This window comes from Pagrus pagrus, assembly GCF_965226575.1.
Source record: "Pagrus pagrus genome assembly, chromosome: 14".
In the NCBI taxonomy this organism is placed as follows: Eukaryota; Metazoa; Chordata; class Actinopteri; order Spariformes; family Sparidae; genus Pagrus; species Pagrus pagrus.
Window position 1 is genome coordinate 9,147,650 of NC_140198.1, and position 20,651 is coordinate 9,168,300.

General features: G+C 41.4%; 1 protein-coding gene across 1 annotated transcript in view; it reads right to left on the reverse strand.

Moving 5' to 3' along the window:
- Nucleotides 1-17,739: 17,739 nt before the first annotated feature.
- Nucleotides 17,740-20,651, reverse strand: part of jakmip2 (janus kinase and microtubule interacting protein 2) — a 30,979-nt gene continuing 28,067 nt past the window's right edge. The window contains exons 21-24 of the mRNA XM_084372911.1: nucleotides 20,178-20,330; nucleotides 19,955-20,020; nucleotides 19,662-19,738; nucleotides 17,740-17,861 (exon numbers count right to left, since the gene is read on the reverse strand). Of these exons, the coding sequence (XP_084229037.1) occupies nucleotides 19,688-19,738; nucleotides 19,955-20,020; nucleotides 20,178-20,330 (270 nt within the window). The 3' untranslated portion in view covers nucleotides 17,740-17,861; nucleotides 19,662-19,687. The remainder of the gene's footprint in view (nucleotides 17,862-19,661; nucleotides 19,739-19,954; nucleotides 20,021-20,177; nucleotides 20,331-20,651) is intronic.

A 20,651-nucleotide genomic window follows, 5' to 3' on the forward strand; every position in this document is an offset into this window, starting at 1 on the left:
CATCTGGCGGACCACTCCCCGTTTTTTTACTCTATTACAGCAACTGATTGCACTCATTAGCTCCCCAGACGGGAGGAAACCAAAAGAAATCTATAATTATGATCGTATTTGTCAAGCTTTATTGAACATCTAAGTGATTTTGCCACGTAAGAACGCTAACTCCAGCATTATAAAGTGACAAACAGCATAAACAGGCAGCTTTGCCACTTGTCAGCAGTGGTACGAAAACATTCATGTTAACCGTGACTGTCAGAAGAGTAGGCATGTCCCGACGCCGGTGTCAGTCTGATGTCTTCAAACAGTTTCCAAACAAGACAAAAAAAACCGCACACAGTCAGACTCTCTGCATGCTGATTTGTGCTGAATCATCTGCTCCCTCAGGAGGTGCAGTACTGCAGTTCAGTCTGAGGCCACATGGGGGGAAACTGGCTGCCTGCCACACAGAGGATGTCTACTGAACATACATGCTTAGAGGGAAGACATCATTTTATACTTTATCAAGGCTATTAAAGGTTGCATTTAGGATTCAGAAGAGAAAGTAAAACATTGTGATGAGGATGTGAGGATTCAACAAGGTTATGGTTAGTGTGCGTGCACCAGCCCAGTCTCAAACTGTCAGACTGTGAATCAATAAGAGCACAGGAATCACCGAGGCGTACATTATAAGGACAAACAGTTCAAACTACACTGTGAACTTTTTTCGGAAATAAACAGAGCTGTGTGGCTCGAGTCATTCCCCAAACTGGCCTGTACCTCTTCTGCCCGCAAGCTGAATCAATGTTGGGAGGCGACAGATAAGAGATCTGCCACCACAGCAGGAACAGCAGCAGGATTCAGGTCTGAGGAACAATAATGGAGATTTGAATCAAACGGCCTAAAAGTGTTTGGACTCTGACAGTCACAGAAAATGATTACGCAGACTTTAAGTGATGGTGTGGGACTTTTGTAATTAACGTGTCTCTTCTTTGTCAGTTTTTTCTTAGATTCTACTGCCAAAATCCTAAAAGCTCACAGTCACCAGTGCTGAAGAGGTGCTTCTCAAGAGAAACGTGAGTATTTCTCTTGAGAAGAAGTGAAGTGTTGCTCTAAAGTCGTTAAAAGAACAAGATGTTGAACTACTAAAAGCAACATTATGTAATTAATTTACCTTAAAAGGATAGCTTAATGAATCATTTTGTTAGAGTGACTTGTAATAAAGTGAACAGCGTCTCTGTTTCAGCCACTCCACCACTCTGATTGTTTCCTCCCTATGTAACTTTGGTGAGTGGGTAGATTTTGCTGAAACTGGATCATATTCTATGAAAAGATGTCGTAGTTTCCTGAAAGTAACCTGTAACTGCTGTGTAGTATTAGCTACAAGTTAGTGATAGCTTTACACCGCCCAAGGCCAGAATAGGTACCGGAACCAGAGCTAGCACCCTCTACAGGTGAACCTAAGAAACTAAGAAGAGAAAAAGAGACACTGACCAAGAAAGAGAGCTTCAGACTGTCTTTTTATTCGCACTGCCAACAGCTTCGCTAAGTAAAAGGCTGTTGAACTACTGCGTATTCTAACATTAGCTGGCTTGTTAAGCTTCAAAATCGCACAAAATACTACATAATGTTGCTTTAAAATATTGTCTAATAGTTAAAAAAAGTAAATTCTGCAAACACAGTGAAGAAAAACAGAATTTCATCGATAACCCTTTAATATTCAGTAAGACACTGCGTTGTCATTGGTTTCCTCTAAAGCAACACACACTAAACATGATCACAGCTGCTGATTTCGGACCAGAGCTGACGTCAGGCTGATGATACATTTATGCATCCGAGCAGCCAATTACATTTTATTGGACTCTATTTGACTGTAATCTATGACATATTGTATTACATCAGATCATTCCACAGCGTTTAACTCTTTCCTGCTCCTTATAAAAATCAATTTGCTCCATTCATGCTTTATGTGTGTGTGTGTGTGTGCCAATATGTGGCCAGCCCTGCAATGACTAACGAGTAATCAACCTCACTTTGTCTAATGGTGTCTTTTCCTCTGCTGAGCCATAATTGCGAGTGTGTGGGTGAGTGTGTGTGTGAGTTGATGAGAGTGTGTGTGTGCCAAAGAGAGAGAGAGAGAGAAAAAGAGAGTGAGAGACATGAATCATCATTTTTGGTGCCCAGAGAGTGATCTCAGTCAAGTGAAGAACCAACTTCTCTATTCGAAACAAGTGTTATTTCAGGGTGGATGTAGTAAATATTTAGTGCTCCTGCTTGGTAACACATACAGATGTTACCACCGTGTACTTCTCCCTCTTTTTCTTCCATACACTTTGTTTGCCCTGACTTTTTGAGTTATATACAACTCAAAAACGGCTGGCATGATGATTACATGAAGTGTAATGACTTTTAGCAGCTTTGTCACACTCTAAACTTTAAACTCAATTAAAAGTGCTTCCACATTTGGACTTTACTATCAGGAATCAGTTTTGTTGATATAGCTTTTTGGAGACAAAACAACAGCAAATGAAGTAAAAAAAAAACCAACATGCATTGTTTTGTTTGCTGACTTCGTCAATGTTCCTCTAATTACTGAATGTGTTGGTGGAGGGTAACAGAGGCTTATAATTTGCTTCACATTGCTCTGCTTCATTCAGTGGGGCTGCAGTGAAAAAATCTCTCTTAACCTCTCTATGGTGCCATATATACACACACATCCTCCCTCACATCACCTACTGATTATAGGTTTGCATGATGGGACTCTAACTACTACCAGTGACTTTACTCTCATCCACTTCTTACAACTTCTTCTGCAATTATTCCAACTGTGTGACTCTGAAATGCACGCCCTAGAAACCATTCAGTTCCTTCTATTAAGCTTCAACTGCATAATAATTAAGGAAGGAAGAATCTTTCTTTGATCACATATCATACAATGTACAACGTAATGAACCCAGTACTCTGCATTTAACCCATCCTGAGGGAGCCGTGATGGGTTAACCTGCGCACCCGGGGACCAATTCCAGATTTTAGCCAGTGCCTTTGGTTAAGGGCACTGATTCAAGAATCAACCTAAGGTACATGTTTTAATGGTGGGGGAAACCGGAGTACCCGGAGGAAAACCATGCAAGCATGGGGAGAACATGCAAACTACGCACAGAAAGGCCCTGTGGGATTTGAAACCTTGCTGTGAGGCAACAGTACTAACCAATGCACCACCATGCTGATTATAATCAACTGAACCAACTGAAAACCAACCACAGCTTGTCCTCATCAGAAAAGCGACCATAAAGGTCGACTGCAAAAGCAGCTTATTACGACCCCTGTTTACATTTCTTGTTTGGCAGCGACCTCTAGTGGCTGTTGACATATTACAGCAGGAGGAAAGGAGCAGAGGTGGATGTCAGGCGAAAAGACAACATAGTCCACATATGGAGGAGGAATGGTTGAGTCAAACAAGCACAGGACTTTTACCTAGCAGACCGCTGTTTAAGTCTTGCATGAAAGTCATGTTCATGACGTAACTTACATTATATTATGTAATGTTGGCATGTTGGTAACTGAAGCAACATGAGTAACATAGTTATGTTAAGTCAAACCAAGATGCTTTCCTAAACTTAACAAAGTAGTTTTCTTACCTAAACCTGACCTAGCTTCAAGCATACGACAAAGGTCAGCCTGTTGCTGCTACGCTGCAGCGGTCATAGCAACCACCTCTTTTTTTTCTTTACTTTTTTGGTTTTGTACAACATATCACACAAGTACCTCATACTTCAATCTCCAAAGAGACTACAAAGCTAATGAACACCTCAACGTCAACAAAAAACTTCCTAAAGTTTTATTTTTTCAGGTCTGCTCTATTACATTTCGCTGAATGTAATGAAGTATATCTAATAAAGTGGAAGCACTGTGTGAAGTTAAAGGTGTGATTTGTAAAATATGGTCATAGTTCGAAGGTAGCTCCAAAAATATGGGGGGCAGCATCACCCAAAACATCGTCAACTGCTGCTCTTTGCTAGCTGCCTTTGGATGTAGTTAACTACTGTTAGCTAATTGGTTCCTGACTCAGTTAGCTGTGGAGCTAAGTGAGCCATCTCTTGCAGCCTGAGGGTGAACATGGACGGACACCCAACTGGGACTGAACACATCCGAGACCGACAGCTGCCACTTTCAGGACAGGGTATAAAGTACGGAGGTGATTTACAGCAGCTCTGACCGGGACTTCAATTCTAGGGACGAGAAGACAGGACGGGAGAGGTGCGCAGACGAGCCGGGCAAAAAAAGGTAAATCAGGAATGCAGGATTTGTTTCAGCCTAACCAGAGGTGATCGTGCAAAACATTTAGCTCTTCTTAGCTCAGATGGTGTACGGTTGTATTTTCTTGTTTAGTAAGGAAAACAGATTAAGTTTCTTGACATATTGTGAGTTTATTTTGTTCAGTTATTACACTTAAAGCTAAGAGAGCTGAGTGAAATGTAGCAAGAGCTAAAACTACAGCGGCTATCGGACTATAAGTGATAGGAGACAGGATGGGCCAGGGCTAGCTGGTTAGCATGCTAACTTCAGTGGATAATCTCCTTAACACAGTACAAAGACGTCTTTGACATTATGACAAACTTTCACTTAATGTTAGTTCATATTTTGAAAGTTTTAAGCTAAAATTCTGGCCATGCCTTACTTTAAGAGTCCGATTTTGGAGTCAGATCGGATTCATTTTCATATAATTTGAAGTACAGTATTACTCGACCGCCACCTGAGGGCCGTGCTGTTGCTTCTTCACTGGAATCACTATGGTTTCTAATGTTCATTCCTTCAGCTTAAAGGTTTTAACCTGTATCATGTGTCTGCATAAGTTTAATTGGATGTCTTTAGCAGGCAGCTGTACCAGGTGAAGCTGTTCTGATTGAGATGCTATAGAAGGTGTTTTATTTCTTTTTCCCTGTTCATGCACTGCAGGCTTTGAGCAAACAAAATGCTCAAATTTCTCAGCTGCATTTCATGAGTATTACATTTCTAACCTGTGTGAAACAACATCACCTACACTAAGCATGCACACACTCTAGCAACTCAATGGCTTTCAGTTCAGCTTGTTGCTTCGATGATGGACCAACAGTTGTCACACAATACTGGCAGGCCGGTATGTTTCTAAATGTGTGGTCAACACTTGTTGCATTTGTTTTCAGTGCTATATTCAGCGTCACGGTCGCCAGCTCTGTGGTTTCACTAATACAGAAGGAAATAATGTCTGCAGTGGAGCCTGTAGCGATGACAGAACTTTTCCTTTGTCCAGCCTTGAGGTTTTCCAGCCTTGTTCTGTGCCCCTGTGGCCTTGGTTGCTTGAATCTTACTGTCTCGCCACACAGGCTGCACTATTCCTCCGGGGTTTAAGAATTATACTCGATGAACAAATGTAACTGGATGTTGGCTAAGTCTTTCTCAATTCCCAGCCATTTTTTGCCAAACAGGCATACCTTAAAAAACTGATTCTGTTAGCAGAGAAATTACATTTGCTTCAGTCCAACTCCACTCATGGCTGTTAACTCTTAGTTTCCTGCTCTTTGACATGCATTATTCACTTATTACTTGGCAAGATGTTGTATCTATTCTCCGGCGCTGTTAAATTGCTCATACAATTTCCTTTGGCAGCTTTATATTTCCCAATACGTAATCCAACACGCCGCACAGTGATGTGGCTGCACAATTTAGGGTTTCATTAATAACGTATCCCAAATGCATTGGGCTTCAATCCATCCTCTTTATCTGTTAACCGTGAATGTGAATGTGCATTAATGGATTTCCAGGTTTTATTTAGGTGTGGCCCACCCAGCTTGACAGCATCACTGTCATTTTAAGAATGTGTGAGTCAGTTAATCTTGCAGATTATTAACTGTCTCGTACATATTTTTGTTTGATATTCTAATAGAAGATTTTGCATTATTAATTACCACTCTTTAAAACAACAAAAGAGGGGAAAAAGTACAACAAGCATGCACACACACACACACTGCAGGAACCACTCCTGTCATTCACACATGCTGCATCAGTCTGCAGCCTAAAGTTACAATCTTCTTCCTCCTCTTCCTCCTCTTACCTTTTCCTCTCCCAGGTTCTGCAACACTTCTTTCGCGCAGCTGCTCCGGATCTCAACCTGAGCCGCGTCCCTCTGCCTCTCCGCACCAGGGGTGCTCCTGTGCTCACTGGCCGGGCTCCTCGCCTCCTGGCCGGTCTCTCGCTTGGCGGTCCTCGGGGTGCGGGAGCCCCTCTGGCCGACGCTCAGAGCATCAAAGTCTATGGTTTTACTCTCAAACGCGCCCTCGACGCTGCAAAACAAGCCGCCGTATTTCTGCCGGGGCACCTGGTCGGCCGTGCCGGGCCGGGCGAGGTAAACCGGCAGGTCGTCCTCTGCCTTGTCCCGGTTTCCTCTGCGCTCTGCCATGCTGGAGCCGTGCACAAGTGACCGAGAAAGACGGGGAAACTAGTGCTGAAGTGGTGTGTGTGCCTGTGTGTGTGTGTGTGTGTGTGTCGTGCTGTGAGGAAGCCTGAGCTGACAGTCAGGCAGGAGTTGAGTTAAAGCCAGAGGTGGCACTGTACTGGTGCATAGGTGGCTTATCTCAGGTTTGAAATGAGTTTATTAAAATACACGTTTGTATGTGTTTGACTGAGTTTGTACTTTAAATGAGCCAGTGAACACCAGAGGGCCAGATGACCCTCTCCAATGGACGTACAGTAAAGTAGGCTATTTGAGTTAAAGGAAAAGTTAAGCCAAGAGTGAAAATGCAGCCATCATCTGCTCACCGTCATGCCGATGGAAAGTCAGGTGAAGTTTCTTAGTCGATATAACATTTCTGGAGCTTCACGGTAAAACGGCGCCGCAGCATTCTCCTAAACAACTGAAGTAGATGGGGACCTGTTTTAAAACCTAAAGAAAAACAACCAAAAAAGACACGAGATGGCTCCATACTGCTCATCCGACGTGAACCAAGTCTCCAGAAGCCCCGATATCCCAAACTGATTTTGAAAGACGTTATTTAAACCCACGACGAGCGGTCCTGTTCATGCTCCCACTTCAGAAAGGGGGCATGCTGGGGCTTTTACAATGAAGATTTTGGCTAAAAAATGTCGTAACTGACATCTTTTCAAGTCAGTTCAGAAGCTCGTGGCTTCCAGAGAGTTGGATTACACCGGGACGAGCTGCATGGATCCTAATATTCAGTTGTTTCAATAGTCTGTGACCTTATATGAATTAAGTGTACATAGGTGTGTGCAGCAGGAAGAAGTATTCAGATCCTTCGCTGAAAGTATCAAGTATCAATACCACAGTGTAAAAGTACGTCACCACAGTAAAAAAGTTCTGCATCGAAAGAATTTTCAGCAAAATACTGTACTGAAAGTATAAAAGTAAAAGTACTCACTGTGCAGTAAAATGTTCCCTATCAGTGTTTTACTGTTATACAGGCTGTCTCTGGATTTATATCACTGCTGCATTAACACATTATGTTGCATGTTACTGCTGTAGATGATTCAGGTTGCGCCCTTTTCGCTACTTACTACTATAAGATCAGCATGTGGTGTTTTCATGGTTTTTGGATCAATGTTTTGGTTTTTTGGTTTATTTATTATTTTGTTGTTTGGTTGTTTTCTGCTGTTTCAAAGCAGCTTTTGATGCATTTCCAGCAAATCCAGCAGTGTTTTAAATAGTTTATGTAGCTTAAGAAGTAGGAGAATTTTCCAAACTCATAAAAGGAAATTTTAATCATTCAGTTTATCACCAACTTTCAAAAACAACACATTTGGAAACACATGGTTTACATTGGACAGGACGGAAAGTACAATATGTACATCTGAGATGTAGTGGAATATAAGTATGAAGTTGCATAAAAAGTAAAGTAAAAATACCTTGAATGTGTATTTAAGTACAGTACTTTGAGGTGATATACTTAGTTACATTACACCACTGCCAAAGTACTGACGGAGCTGTCCTTTCAGCACCACTCAAGACGTTTGATATGTCACCACACCTGTGTTCAAACCTCTCGGCCAGGCGATAACACAGGCTACAGCTGATGTGTCTTCAAGTGCTCATCTGGGCCTTCAGCAGCGACACCCCGGGGTGATGACTCACTTACACAAGCACAAATTAGACAGGATCGTGTCAGCAACGGCCAGCAGGAGACGAGCAGCTTTCGGGCAGCAGGACTCAAACTGAGAGACTGCTGAGTGGAGAGGTTAACAAAAGGAAACAGGAGTCAACACCGTCACTCCAATACAATTATGTAACAGCCATGTATCAGCATGTTTCACAAGTATGAGGGGGGTCAAAGAAGTCACACTGAGTGTGTTTGTTTGTAGGCTGTTCCCTCCTCTTATACTCCAGGAGAACAAGAGGTGAAATGAAGCTTCTCTGTCCTCTACAAACCAGCGAGAACAGTGTTTTCCAATCCGTTCCTGGATGTTTTAGATGATTCCCTGCTCCAACGCACCTGATTTACCTGATCAGCTCATCGTCACACTCTGCTGATGCCTGGTAACAATCCATTCATTTGAATCAGGTGTGTTGGGGCAGGGGAAACACCTAAAACATGCAGGCCTCCAGGAACAAGACCGGAAAACACTGAGTGAGAAAGACTTCAAGGTGAGTTCTCTGTGTCTATTTATCATTTAGGTTATGATCTCAGTCTTTAGTCACATCAACAGTCCAACAAAAAACCATAGATTCTTAATTAACAATATAATTTTCTCACTATTCCCATCATGCAATGCACCATGTCTGACAATTTCCAAACCCCAAACTCTTTATTTACTGTGATAAACGACAAAGAAAACAGCAAATTCATTACATCTAAGAACCTGGAACCAGCAAATGTTTTGACATTTATGCTTAAAAAATTGACTGTCAAAACAGCTGATGATTAAGTTTCTTTCAAACCATGTATCGACTAACTATTGCAGCTCAAGTTGATACGGATTAAAAGTTGAAAGAATGATTTCGGTTCAGTCCTGTTCACCGTGTGCCTGGTAGGGATGTGAGGATGAGATTTTATCATTAACAGGGATTATCGGGATAATCACACCTGTAAATATCCTCACACGAATGACCCCGAAAAGCTGTCTAGCTCAATAAGTTGAAGTCCAACATTAATTTCCTGATATATTTTGAACTGTCACAAGAGCAGCCTGCAGTTTCTTGGCACTGTCACCACGGCTTAAGCCTCAGTTTGCCCTTTGTATCCCCCCACAAAGTAACGTGACTCCAGTATGTTTTAGTGCCAATTTCAGAGTTTTAAGCATATTTGATGATTATTGGAATAATATCATGAATTGCAATTGTTTTGGCGATGACTTTTCATATCATCCCTGACACAGTACGAGGAAGCCTTGGGTTTCACTGTGAGGTTGAGGCTTGGTGGGAGTTTTCATCAACTGGATTAGAAATAACTGCCCTCCAGATCCCATTGAAGTGCTAAGTGTGTGTGTGTATGAGTGTGACAGAGGGTCCACAGAGATGAGAAGGAGTTTCAAGGTCAGCCACACTGTAGGCTACAGTGAAATCAAACAGGGGACATCCTCAGGTCTCATCTAACAGGTTGTCATCACTGAAATGAAGCCTTGGCTGCCGAGGAGGCCACGTCATGGGGCACGGCGGTCGAGCCAGCGTCCAGTATTTCTCTGTTATGCTCAGAGGCAACGGCAACCAAACATAAACTTTTAAATGACTGGGACTGATTTCGTTTGTCAGTTTGCGAGACAGAGGAGAAGAATTAACTTGCAAATGTATCAAAAGTATCAGGCATCTTTTCTTTTAGTTCAAAATGTTGCCATATTTGAAGATTTCTTTACTGACACCAAGAGAAGGGCCGTGAGTTCAAATACACAGGCAAGGAGGAAAAAAAGGGTGACCGAGCGCTTTATTCTCTAAGGATGGCTGAGTGCAGATATTTTTCGTGGTGCTAAAGCTGTGTAAAATATGATAAGCAGCTCTATTTCCACACATTCCTCTCCGAATACCACTGTCGCTGTTCCTGTGGCTCTGCTGGCACCCAGCGCAGCGACTTGTCAGGCCAGCACAAATTTCCCCACATCACATGAATGTGATTAAAGCATAAAGATCCCACTGAAATGTCCCGCCTTTGTTATTCTCCAGTATGGTGACCTAAAGATTCTCCGTCTGTCCCTCCAGTGTGCTGCTTGTGTTTGGACACAGTAAATAATGCCGAGAGAAACGGGACAAAACAAAAAAAAAGGCTGACAGCAGTCTTTAGATTTTCACTCACTGACACCAACCAGGTCAGGCAACTTCAAAAGACCGATATGTCGTATGAGAGATCAAGGACAGCACTCAGAGGCTGGTGCAGATGTTTGTACCCTTTAACGGTAGTCTGGACGGAGCAGACTGACTGGAGGGCAGTGGAGCCATCAGCACACACTGTCTGGCTTTCAATGTCGGTGATGTCACGATGGCCGTTCTTTCCCCTCTGTGTGCCCTTTCTTAAAAAAACAAAACGCAATACTATTTTTTTGTATTGATAAAATAATTGACTTGTTAGCTGTCCTCATTTATACAGCCTGCATGTCTTTTGGGTTTTTTTGCACTTGGTGTTGAGCACTTACCTCTAAATCAGGGATTACTCACCCTCTTCACTCTCATCTTCCTGCTTTATAATACACCTCACAGTGTCTCCACACCGTACCTGCTCAAGAAGATAAAGAAATATCTTTAAAGGTACTTCAATCACATACTAACCTCTCAAGTTTGCTCTTTCCTTCACTGTCAGCCCACCCACATCATCAGACGTGTACAAGTACTTTTCAGGTGTCTGTACTTTTACTTTTAACTTTTACTCCCTACATATAAACACAGATATTTGTGCTTTCTACTCCTTACAGTTTTTAGCACTTTTACTCGAGTGAAGCTGGTGTGTACTTTTGCCACCACTGCTCATCATGAGAATATCACATCACTGCCCTTTAAGGAATTGGCCAATTACATAAAAATAATCCTGACCTGTTGCTGTAGCGCTCCCCTACAGCCCATAAATACAATCATTTGGGTGAGTTTTTCAATTGTTCATTGTTACAGTAAGCCCGTCTGATCATAAAGAAACAAAAAATCATCAGATGGGTTGTTTTTTCCACCTCAAAATGCGGTGTGATGATGGGTACATGACTTTAAAGGCTAGAGTAAGCGTTACAGCTGATTAGCTGTTAAAGATATAATGAATTTGTTGAGCAAATGTTGGAATCGCTAGATATTTTAATGTGGTGTATAGAACCTTTTAAAAGTATATGAAAAACGTAAATAATTGGTATAATGGTCAATATATAGATAATATATCATATTATGTGTTCAGTAATTCATCGCAGGTACGTTATCAAATATAAATTCCAATACATACTTTATGAACATGACACCAAATTCAAACATAGCCTCTATAGTCAGCTCTTCATTTGAGTGTAATGTGTGATTACAAGGTGAAATACTTGTTTAACTTATTTATTTATTCTACTATACTATATATACTATAATGTTAATATGACAGAATAAACCCACAGGATAGTTTTCATCTGTAGCTCCCAGAAACCTAAAATCAAGAAACAAGTTTAAAACATGATGTCAGTCACAGTAAAAGCAGGACAAAGACATGGACAGCAGTTCATATCTAATAAATAAAAACCTATAATGTTGCTACATTAAATCTACATACATGATAAATGTATTTCCGTTGCATGAGGGAAGCAGCTCTCTAACAGGATGTGGCTCTGACTTAATGAGGCTTTTAAAGCAACGACAGCAGCAGTGCAGGAACAAAGCAGGAGCCTATCGCCAGTCTTCATATTAAAAATGGATGTAAGGTACAGTAGGTAGTTAAAATGAATGTCCCCCATAAGTCAATAGCTCTCATGTTGCCGCTGGCCTAAGTGCATGTTCATCCAGGCATGATGGAGTGATGGCAGACTGGACAGTTTGGCAAATTCACGCCGAATGCTCTTCATGGATCTGGCACAAAGGGCCTCACGGCGAGTGAGACCTTAAAAGAAGTGGGTAACTGGGCCATCGTTCCACAGGCGAGTCAGCAGGAGTTAATCAAACCGTAAAGCACCATGTCTGACGATTTCCCAGTGGGATCTGCACTGGTTCAACTTGTTTCATAAAATGAGTGATGAAGTACAAACTGCAAAACAAGAAGTGTACACAGATACTCTTGATCAACCCTGCATGATCTGTGTGTTTAGTCTCACAGCACACCTGTTTTTGAGCCTACGTACCAAGTCAGCCAGTCTGCCAGCTGAACGATAGGATACAATTTAATGCCCTCACAGCTACAGTTTATTTGGTGGCTCTGGCTCAGTGTTATTATAGTTCACTTACACTACAATGAAAATGAAAACAAGGTGGGAAGAAAAACATTTTAGCTTATTGAAGTAAAAATAAAATCTAGACTTTAGAGAAAACTGAAACAATATTTTGTACAGCATTTTAAAAAATAAATGCAGGAAATGTCTTTAGTTTTAGTCGCGCGTGTGGAGGTGTTGGTGCATGTGCATGTTGAGATTGATGTCTACGTGACTTTGAGTCAATTACCTTCATTAAGTGCTCTGTTTTATGTTGTAATACCTTTTCTTAAAGCTGCTGTAAGTGTGAAAATAAGACTTATAGCAGCTTTAAGTTCTTATATATTTTAATCTGCTAGATCTGCATTTTATTTTGGATTCACATTAAATTGTTCTCACTCATAGAAGATTCAAACATATACCCTAAAAAACAAAAATGTCAAAAAAGGCACTATCTTGCATAAGAAAGTGAGAAAACACTCCTGGATCCGTCCCTTTATCCTGATCCGCACCAGAAGTTATTTGGGTCTATTCTGGGCTGAGTCTCATTCTCCATCCAAGTTTCGTGGAAATCCAGTCAGTAGTTTTTGTGTAATCCTGCTGACGAACCAACAAACGGACAGGTGAAAACATAACCTCCTTGGCGAGGATAACAATCTAAACTAAAACAAGCAATCCCACTCCAGCAACCAACTGAAACTAAACTGAACTGACAGCTGAAATTAAAATAAAATGGAAAAATAAAAAACTCATTTCATTCTAACTTTTTTTCCCTCCAGCCCGTGTATGAAACTAATTCATTACCGTATATTTTTAGAAACTAAGAAACAATGACTGCAAACAATTCCCCTCATTATTCACAGCAGTAGTGGAGCAGTGAACCTTCGGCAGCGTGCCCAGGATGATCAGGAAAGACAAAGACTTACATTCAGGGCCTTTTTGGGATGCTCGGATGAGCAAGGAAGGAAAGCTGCGGGAGAAAACACACCTCAGCTGCTTTGCACCGTACCTCGCATAAGTCCCTTATTTTTGCTCTTTTAAGTTGTTTTACCACTCTGCATTGCAAACTGGCAATTTTGTTAATGCCTTTATCCATTTGCTGTCTTGTTATGGAAATAAATCCCCCCCCTTATTATAGTTAAAAAGATGAGTAAGCTAACAAGTGAGTTGCCAGCCAAACATGATTAGTAGGAGTATAAGATATGAAGTCAGTGTTGCTAAGCAGCTGAACAGAGCAGACCGGGCAGCTGCATCCGCCTGGGACGGTTTGGCTGCCGACCAGCTGCTGCTGAAATAAGGTTAAAGAGCCTCCAAGGATGTGTTGTCAGTCATTTCAATCTTGTATCCCTTACAGCGAGGCCGGCTATCTAACGCACAATGGCACAGCAGTCTTCATGTCATGCAGAATGACTCATCATTAAAGCGCGTTTCTGATTTGTGTCAAATGGGTTTAAGCTGAAGGTTTGTGCTGAAAAAGCATCTCCGGTAGGTTTTCCTGCACAGGAGGCTGTTTCCACGTGCACACAGCAAACACGCCATCAGAGACTGAAATGAATCTGCAGGAAAAAAACCGTCTTTCATGGCATGTTTTTACATTTTTAAATCGGTTTTAAAAGGCAGTTATTCAGCCAGAGCACAATATAATCACTGAGTGACCCCTGTGTGGGCGCTGAGAGGAGGACAGATAGAAGTGCTTTTATAACAAACATCCTTTGGCAGGACTGGTCCACAAAATAAAACCTGACTCGACCCCGGTTCTCTTCTGGCTTTGGCGAGGACAGTCATGACTACAGTAAAGTGAAAAGACAGACTGTTATCCTGGACTGACTCTGCTCTGTGTGCTGCATAACTGAAAGAAAAAAAAAGTGTGGAAAAGCCCACTAGTTTACAAGCTCCTGAGACAACTGAAGCCTTCATGATTCTCGTAACACACCACAAGTCTTAAAACCGTGCCATAACACTGAGCACTTGTACGTTTGAGCTGGTTTTATGAATGAAGCCGTGTGAAAACTTTAACGATAACTACACTGATGAATAATACTGACATGTAACAGCAAAGGATGGACTGTGCAGTAGCTACTCCTGCTGCTATTTCTGTCCATTAAGTGAAACATGTGCATCAGATGAAAGAATAACCAATGCCAGCCACAGCGCCGAACCTATTTCCCTCTTCGTGACCTGAACAGAGCAGAACTCCATTAGCCGGGACAACGGACGACAGATACTAACAGACACTGACAGGAGACGGCTATAAAGGGCAACACAAACAATAATAGGTCACATATTGTAATGTCCGGTTAACTGAGCTTAATGACAGATGAGATTAAAAGTTTATTCTTGACCTTGGGAAAAAGATGACGAAAGAGATCCATGTCAGAGCACTTCAAAGTGATAGAGAGCTCGCTTTTTCAGCCTGTTTCCAAGGTCAAGAATGAACTTTCAGGATGAACTTTTATCCCATAGTTGATAAACGTGGATGTAAAATACTTGAAGTGCTCAGACAACAGTTAAAATGGGAAAATCTGCAGTTCCATGGCAACTGGGCAACAAGAATGTGTGATGAAAAGCTTCTAAACAAAAAACAATATGTCAACACGTTTTGTAAAGCCGGATAACAAATAGGACGCAGATGATAATGAAGATAGATGAAAGTTGTTGCACTGTATCTTAAAGGAACAGTTCACCCCAAAATGAAATTTCAGTCATTATCTATCCTCTCCCATGCTGATGGAAAGTCGGGCGAAGTTTCGTAGTCCACAAAACAGAAAAACAGTGTTGAAGCATTCTCCTGAACAACTGAAGAAGTTATTTACACCCTTTTTCGATGCAAAAATCTTCACTGGGGCTGCTGAGCTAAAAGTGTTAGCATGTCGACCGCACGTTGAGGGTGTAGATTATGTCTTTTCAAGTCAATTTGGGATCTATGGGCTTCTGGAGACTTGGATTACTCCAGACGAGCTGTATGGAGCCATTTACAGTTTTTTTTCTGAGAATGCTGCAACACCAATTTGCTGTGAAGCTACAGAAATGTTTCGTGGACACTGCTCATCTATCAGTGGGCAATCTCATCCATGTAATCAGTTATTACACGAAGCATTAAGTTGGCTATCTGCTGTACTTTACGACAAGTTAATGGTTTTAAGTAGATGATTATAATCATTTTTGTGGGGACTGTTCCTTTAATCACTTTAAACAGAATGATGGAGAGCATTTTGAATATTAATTCTTTAAAAAAAAAGTTATATATGAGTGTATTTAATGTCTTTTAGCAGCTTTGACAGCTGTAAAGAATCAAATGTATCGACCTACAAATGGAAAATTGTGTGAACTAATGGAAGATGTATATAAGAAGCGTAACAAATGCTTGCATTCAACGGAGACGATTACCAAACATACTTGTAATAAAGATGGGAAAAGAAGACAACTTGTCCTTTGTGGTCAAAGGCCATGAATGTTTTTTTTATTTTTTACAGCATTGCTCGTTTTTTCAGTTTATTTAATAATCTAGACGTAGAAGTAGGAGGAGGGGTTAAATTCTCGCTGGAAGACGGACGGGGTAAAGATAAAAAAAAAAAGAAAAAAAAATCATCTGTCAAATAAAAACAAAAAGAATATACATTAGATTACATGATAATATCAACCGCCTGAAAAAATAACTGTGGAAATAAAAAGAGAGGGGGGAAAGTGCATTTAAGGCAACTGCTAGTTAGCTGAGTTTGCACAAAAATAGTCTCAGTCATTCCCCCTCGGTAAAGTGATGGTCGGAGCTGCTATGTAATGAGATGCTCGGATACCCTAGACCTGTGAGTGGAGCCGGAGGGGTGGGTACGATGGCAGATACACCAGCTCAGGTACACAGGGAACAAGCACGGTCACCTAGTAAATATTGCAGGGAGTGGAGAGAAGTGGGGCAGGTGTAGCGTTGCGTTCACTTTCTCCTGTTTCATTTCGTGGAAGTGGATACGTTAGATTAGCAAAAGAAGGTTGTTAGTATCAAAGACATTGTTTTTTTTTTTCTGTTAGTAAAAAAAGAGGGGTAGAGAGAGAAACTGCAGTATTTTCATGTTTCTCATATGATGAATTGAGCTTTTTTTTCTCCATATTTTGTGTGACAAGAAAATACTGATGACCTAATTGTTTTTTCGAATTCAAACCATCCAACCGGAGCCGATTTAAGATATTTTGCAAGATACTCTGAAAATATTTACAAGTTTGTTAAAAGACTTTAAAGGGCGAGTTGAAGGTCGCTCCGGCGACACCAGCACCCCCTGCTGGTCGCCCGGAGCAACACATTTGAGACAGTAGAGTAATAAATAGAGTATACTGTGTGTGATAGAAGGTGGGGAAAAAAGAGGAACGGGGAGGCAAATATTCCATTATTCCACATTCATATTCCAGATATAATTTTCAAGGAAATAAAGTTCATCTTCGCAGCCGTCACCACAATAAAACAATGCAATTTATACCATTTTGAGTCATTTATAAACTGCCATCAACTGTTCAAGCTGCGTCAGAGAGTAAAATAAAAGTGCATCTATTCACAGAAATAAAAAGGGGAGACTACATGAAATAATTCAGACACATGTACATATCAACAAATGTATATATTACAGTACAGGATCGGGATGTTTTGTCTCAGTGGAAATCTTGGGACACAGTATCTGAGTGGCAGGAGCTGTAAAAAAGAAAGATAACCAGAGACTAAAGCTCTTACAGTCTGCTGGTTTTTAAGACAAATTAAGAAGCGGTTTAACAATCCGAAGGTTTTTCCGTGGAGATCCAGAGCGGCAATCTTTTCTTTCTCTCTTCTCTCGAGTCTGTTACCTGTCAACCTGAGTGTCCCGTGTCCCCCGTTTAGTGTCTGTACACACTAGTCTCTGCAGTGTCCTTTTCCAGGTGGAGAGTCCAAGCAGTCTTGTGTAAGCACCGTTCTGGGAACAGCGAGGACACACAGCACGTCCCGAGTGTTCCTTCTTAAAAATCTGACCTGAAACGGCCTCTGCTCTCATGGGCCCTGAGTTGGCTCGCTCCTGTTCTCCGAGAGGTTGCATTCGTGAAGAACGTCCTTTTCAGGTTTGGAAAAGAAAAAGAAGAGAAGTTGTGGTGTGGCCGTTTGTTTGCCTCGTTGTCTCTGAGTTTTCTGTCTGTTTATAGGTGGTGAATGACATATTATTACCCTGCATGGCAGAGAGAACATTTCCCAGGCTTTGGTTTGGATTTGTCAAAGCATGTTTGTGTGTACGTGTGTGTTTGCATCTGCATGCACGCGTAAACTGTCTGTATGCTTGTGTGTGTGTGTGTGTCTGCATCTACTGTGTGTCTGTGTCCAACACCGCCCTCCTGGGCAGCATCCTGAGACCCCCCCCCCACCCGGTTAAAATAACCAAAGAATAAAAATCTGAAGTGCGAACGTCCATGGCCCAACACACGACACGTCCACCTATACTGACACCAGTCACTGATGTTATGACAGCCACCGCTACGCACGTTGCTCCACACTTGTCCAGAAAATAAATAACACTGCAATCACAAACAAGATCTCCAAGCTGACACACCACCTGAGAGACAGAGAGAGAGAGAGACAGAGAGAGAGAGAGAGAGGAGACGGTGTCAGAAAAATATAACATAGGCTGCACATTTTGTAACACTTAGAAATCGTGGTTTTTCCTCCACACCTGACTCACATCAGCCTCATTGGCTCTGTGTTTTTCCCAGTTTATCAGCTCCTTTCCTGCTCTCTATACTGATTCCCCTCACCTTTGCTTCTCCGCCTCTCTCCATCTGCACCTGCATCCCCTCGTTAGTTCAGTTTGCATTTAATCCAGCCATCAGTTCAGTCTTTGTCGAGCTGACTGTTGTGTTCAGCTGTTGCTGCTGTTCAGTTTACCTTTTCACGTGGTTTATTATGAAATAAAGTTCTGCAACTGATCTGTCTGCCTGCTGTCTGTTACTGTACATGTGGGTCCACCTTCTTGGCTCTCAGCATGACAAAAGGTCCTGCATTTAAAATCGTACTGAAGTAAAAGTGGTATTATTAGCATCTAAATATACTTAAAGTACCCGGCGTAAAGGTACTTATTATACAAAATGGCTCAATTCAGATATGATATCACTAGATTATTGTTAGTTTCTCTTTTTTGCTTGGGAGTGGCCCCTCTGTCCCACTGGACATATCTTTTTCTCTAATCTCTAGTGAACATTTTAGCATCTTTGAGCTCATTGTTTTGGTTTTATGGCTCCCAACTTCACTGTTACGGTTCATTCACAGGGCTGACGTCCACATAGTTCCCAGAGCTAAGCTTAAAAAACTCTCTGTACATTACCTGCGCAGCACCAAGTCGATTGATTATTGGACTTTAATTCTTCAGAAACATGACTCCCAGTGAATACTAATCCTGCTAATGTGCAAATAAGCAACTGACACGACATACAGAAACTTTGTAAGGTCGTACTTCAGTTTATCAGTGGTGTTTTTACAGCTTGTTGTGCTGCCCCCAAGTGGCTGAATTACCTATAAATGCAAAAGATTTGGTGTGCATTGTTTCATTATTGTGCACATTGTACAACCTAATTATGATTTATAATGTGACAACGCTGTGGTTAAATCCTGTCCGGTTTAGGCACCACGACACGAGGTTAGAGTTAGGGAACGACCTGATTTCCTGTAAACATTTTCCAGTAAGACCAATGACCTCAGAGTATAATGAAAAAACACATGTAGAAACAGAGGTGTCAACAAACAAGTATACAAGAGAGGACGAGATGATGATGTTAATGCAACTATTTTTCTGAGATTTCTGCCTCAATAAGTAAAACTGATGTAATGTAATATGGAAAAACACATGAATGTTAACAGAAATGCCTGAGTGGACAGATGCAGAGAGAAAGAAGTAATGACAGTTAGATATTTTTAAGTGACGACAACATGAAGGAAGTAAATGCGTGAGGTGGAGAGTGAGCAGACCCGGGTCAAATAAGTTTTGCCTCAGGAAAGTGGTCACATTGTGGGGAAAAAGGGAAAATTATCTCAAAATGTCACCATTTTACAGTTTGTAGTTGGTCTGATGTTTCCTTTTTGAAACATAATTAACTTTCTCTTAATTGGAAATACCAAACCAGATTACTGGTTCTTACTGGTTATTCTTTAAAATAATCAGAAATTCCCTGCATTTATTCTGAAGGTCAGAGGTCTTAACAACGTTACAGAAATGCATATTGACTGAGCACTACTCAAGGTCAGTTGAGGCTGTGTTCCTAGTCTCGACTAACAACACTGTAACAGAAATGTATTTGACCCGAGGTCCAGAGGAGAGACGACAGTGGGTTGAACCTTTCTACTCAAAGCCCTCAGGACTCACCTCTGCTACGGGACACGCCACAGACTTCAAGGCCAAAGGATAAAGGCAAGAGAAAAGAACAAGAACAGAAACAAAAACTGGAGAAAGAAAGAGACGAAGAGGAGACAAAGAAAGTGAGAGAATTAGAGGAACACTCGAGTCATGTTAGTAACAGACAGAGGGATCACTGTACAGGGAAACTGGAACTATATCACTGAAACCACACTTCCTAATATTACCTTTGTAAGCATCTAATGTGTCATTCTTTACTTTCATGAGAACGTTTTTACAGAAAGACATTAAACACAGCGTACCTTCTCCTCCAGGTCTTTAATCTGCCTCCTCTGGATTTCTGTCTTGTCTTCAAGATCACGAATTCTCTGCAAATATTCAGAAAGAAAACAGATACAAATGGGTTTCCTTCAGGAGAGGCAGGCGGAGGAAAATACCATCAACACCACCTTTGAAAATGAGTGGTTAGGTCTCTCATTTCCAGACACATACACACATCTATCAACGGTACAGACATAGACGGACCTGGTGCGCCTGGTGCAGCAGCTCCATCCTCTCCTGGAGGATCTGGCAGTCGTACTCTCGGCTCTTCCTCAGCATCTGCCTCCTCAGCTTCTCCACCGCCGTCCGCAGCTCGTCCTTCTGAAGCTCATCCAGGGGTTCGCCGTACTTTATCACCTGGATGAAGAAGATCATCAGATACAGCAAAAAAAAACACTTCTCAACACATGCTATTGTCTCTGGTCTTACTGTTTGTACATAAACACTTTTTATATCAAGGAATCACAAGATTTCTAGGAATTTTATGTTTCCTTCAAGCCACATTCATTTTCCAAGAAACCGTATAAATCAGCCATGCAGACTTCATTTAATTAGGGCAGATGTTCCAGATGAGTGGAAAGTATGCACATAAAAAACTAATTAATATTGATTGTTTGTGACGCATTTCTTGACCTTTTTCTAAATTGATATCGTAATTGGATAAAACCTCAGCCCTCT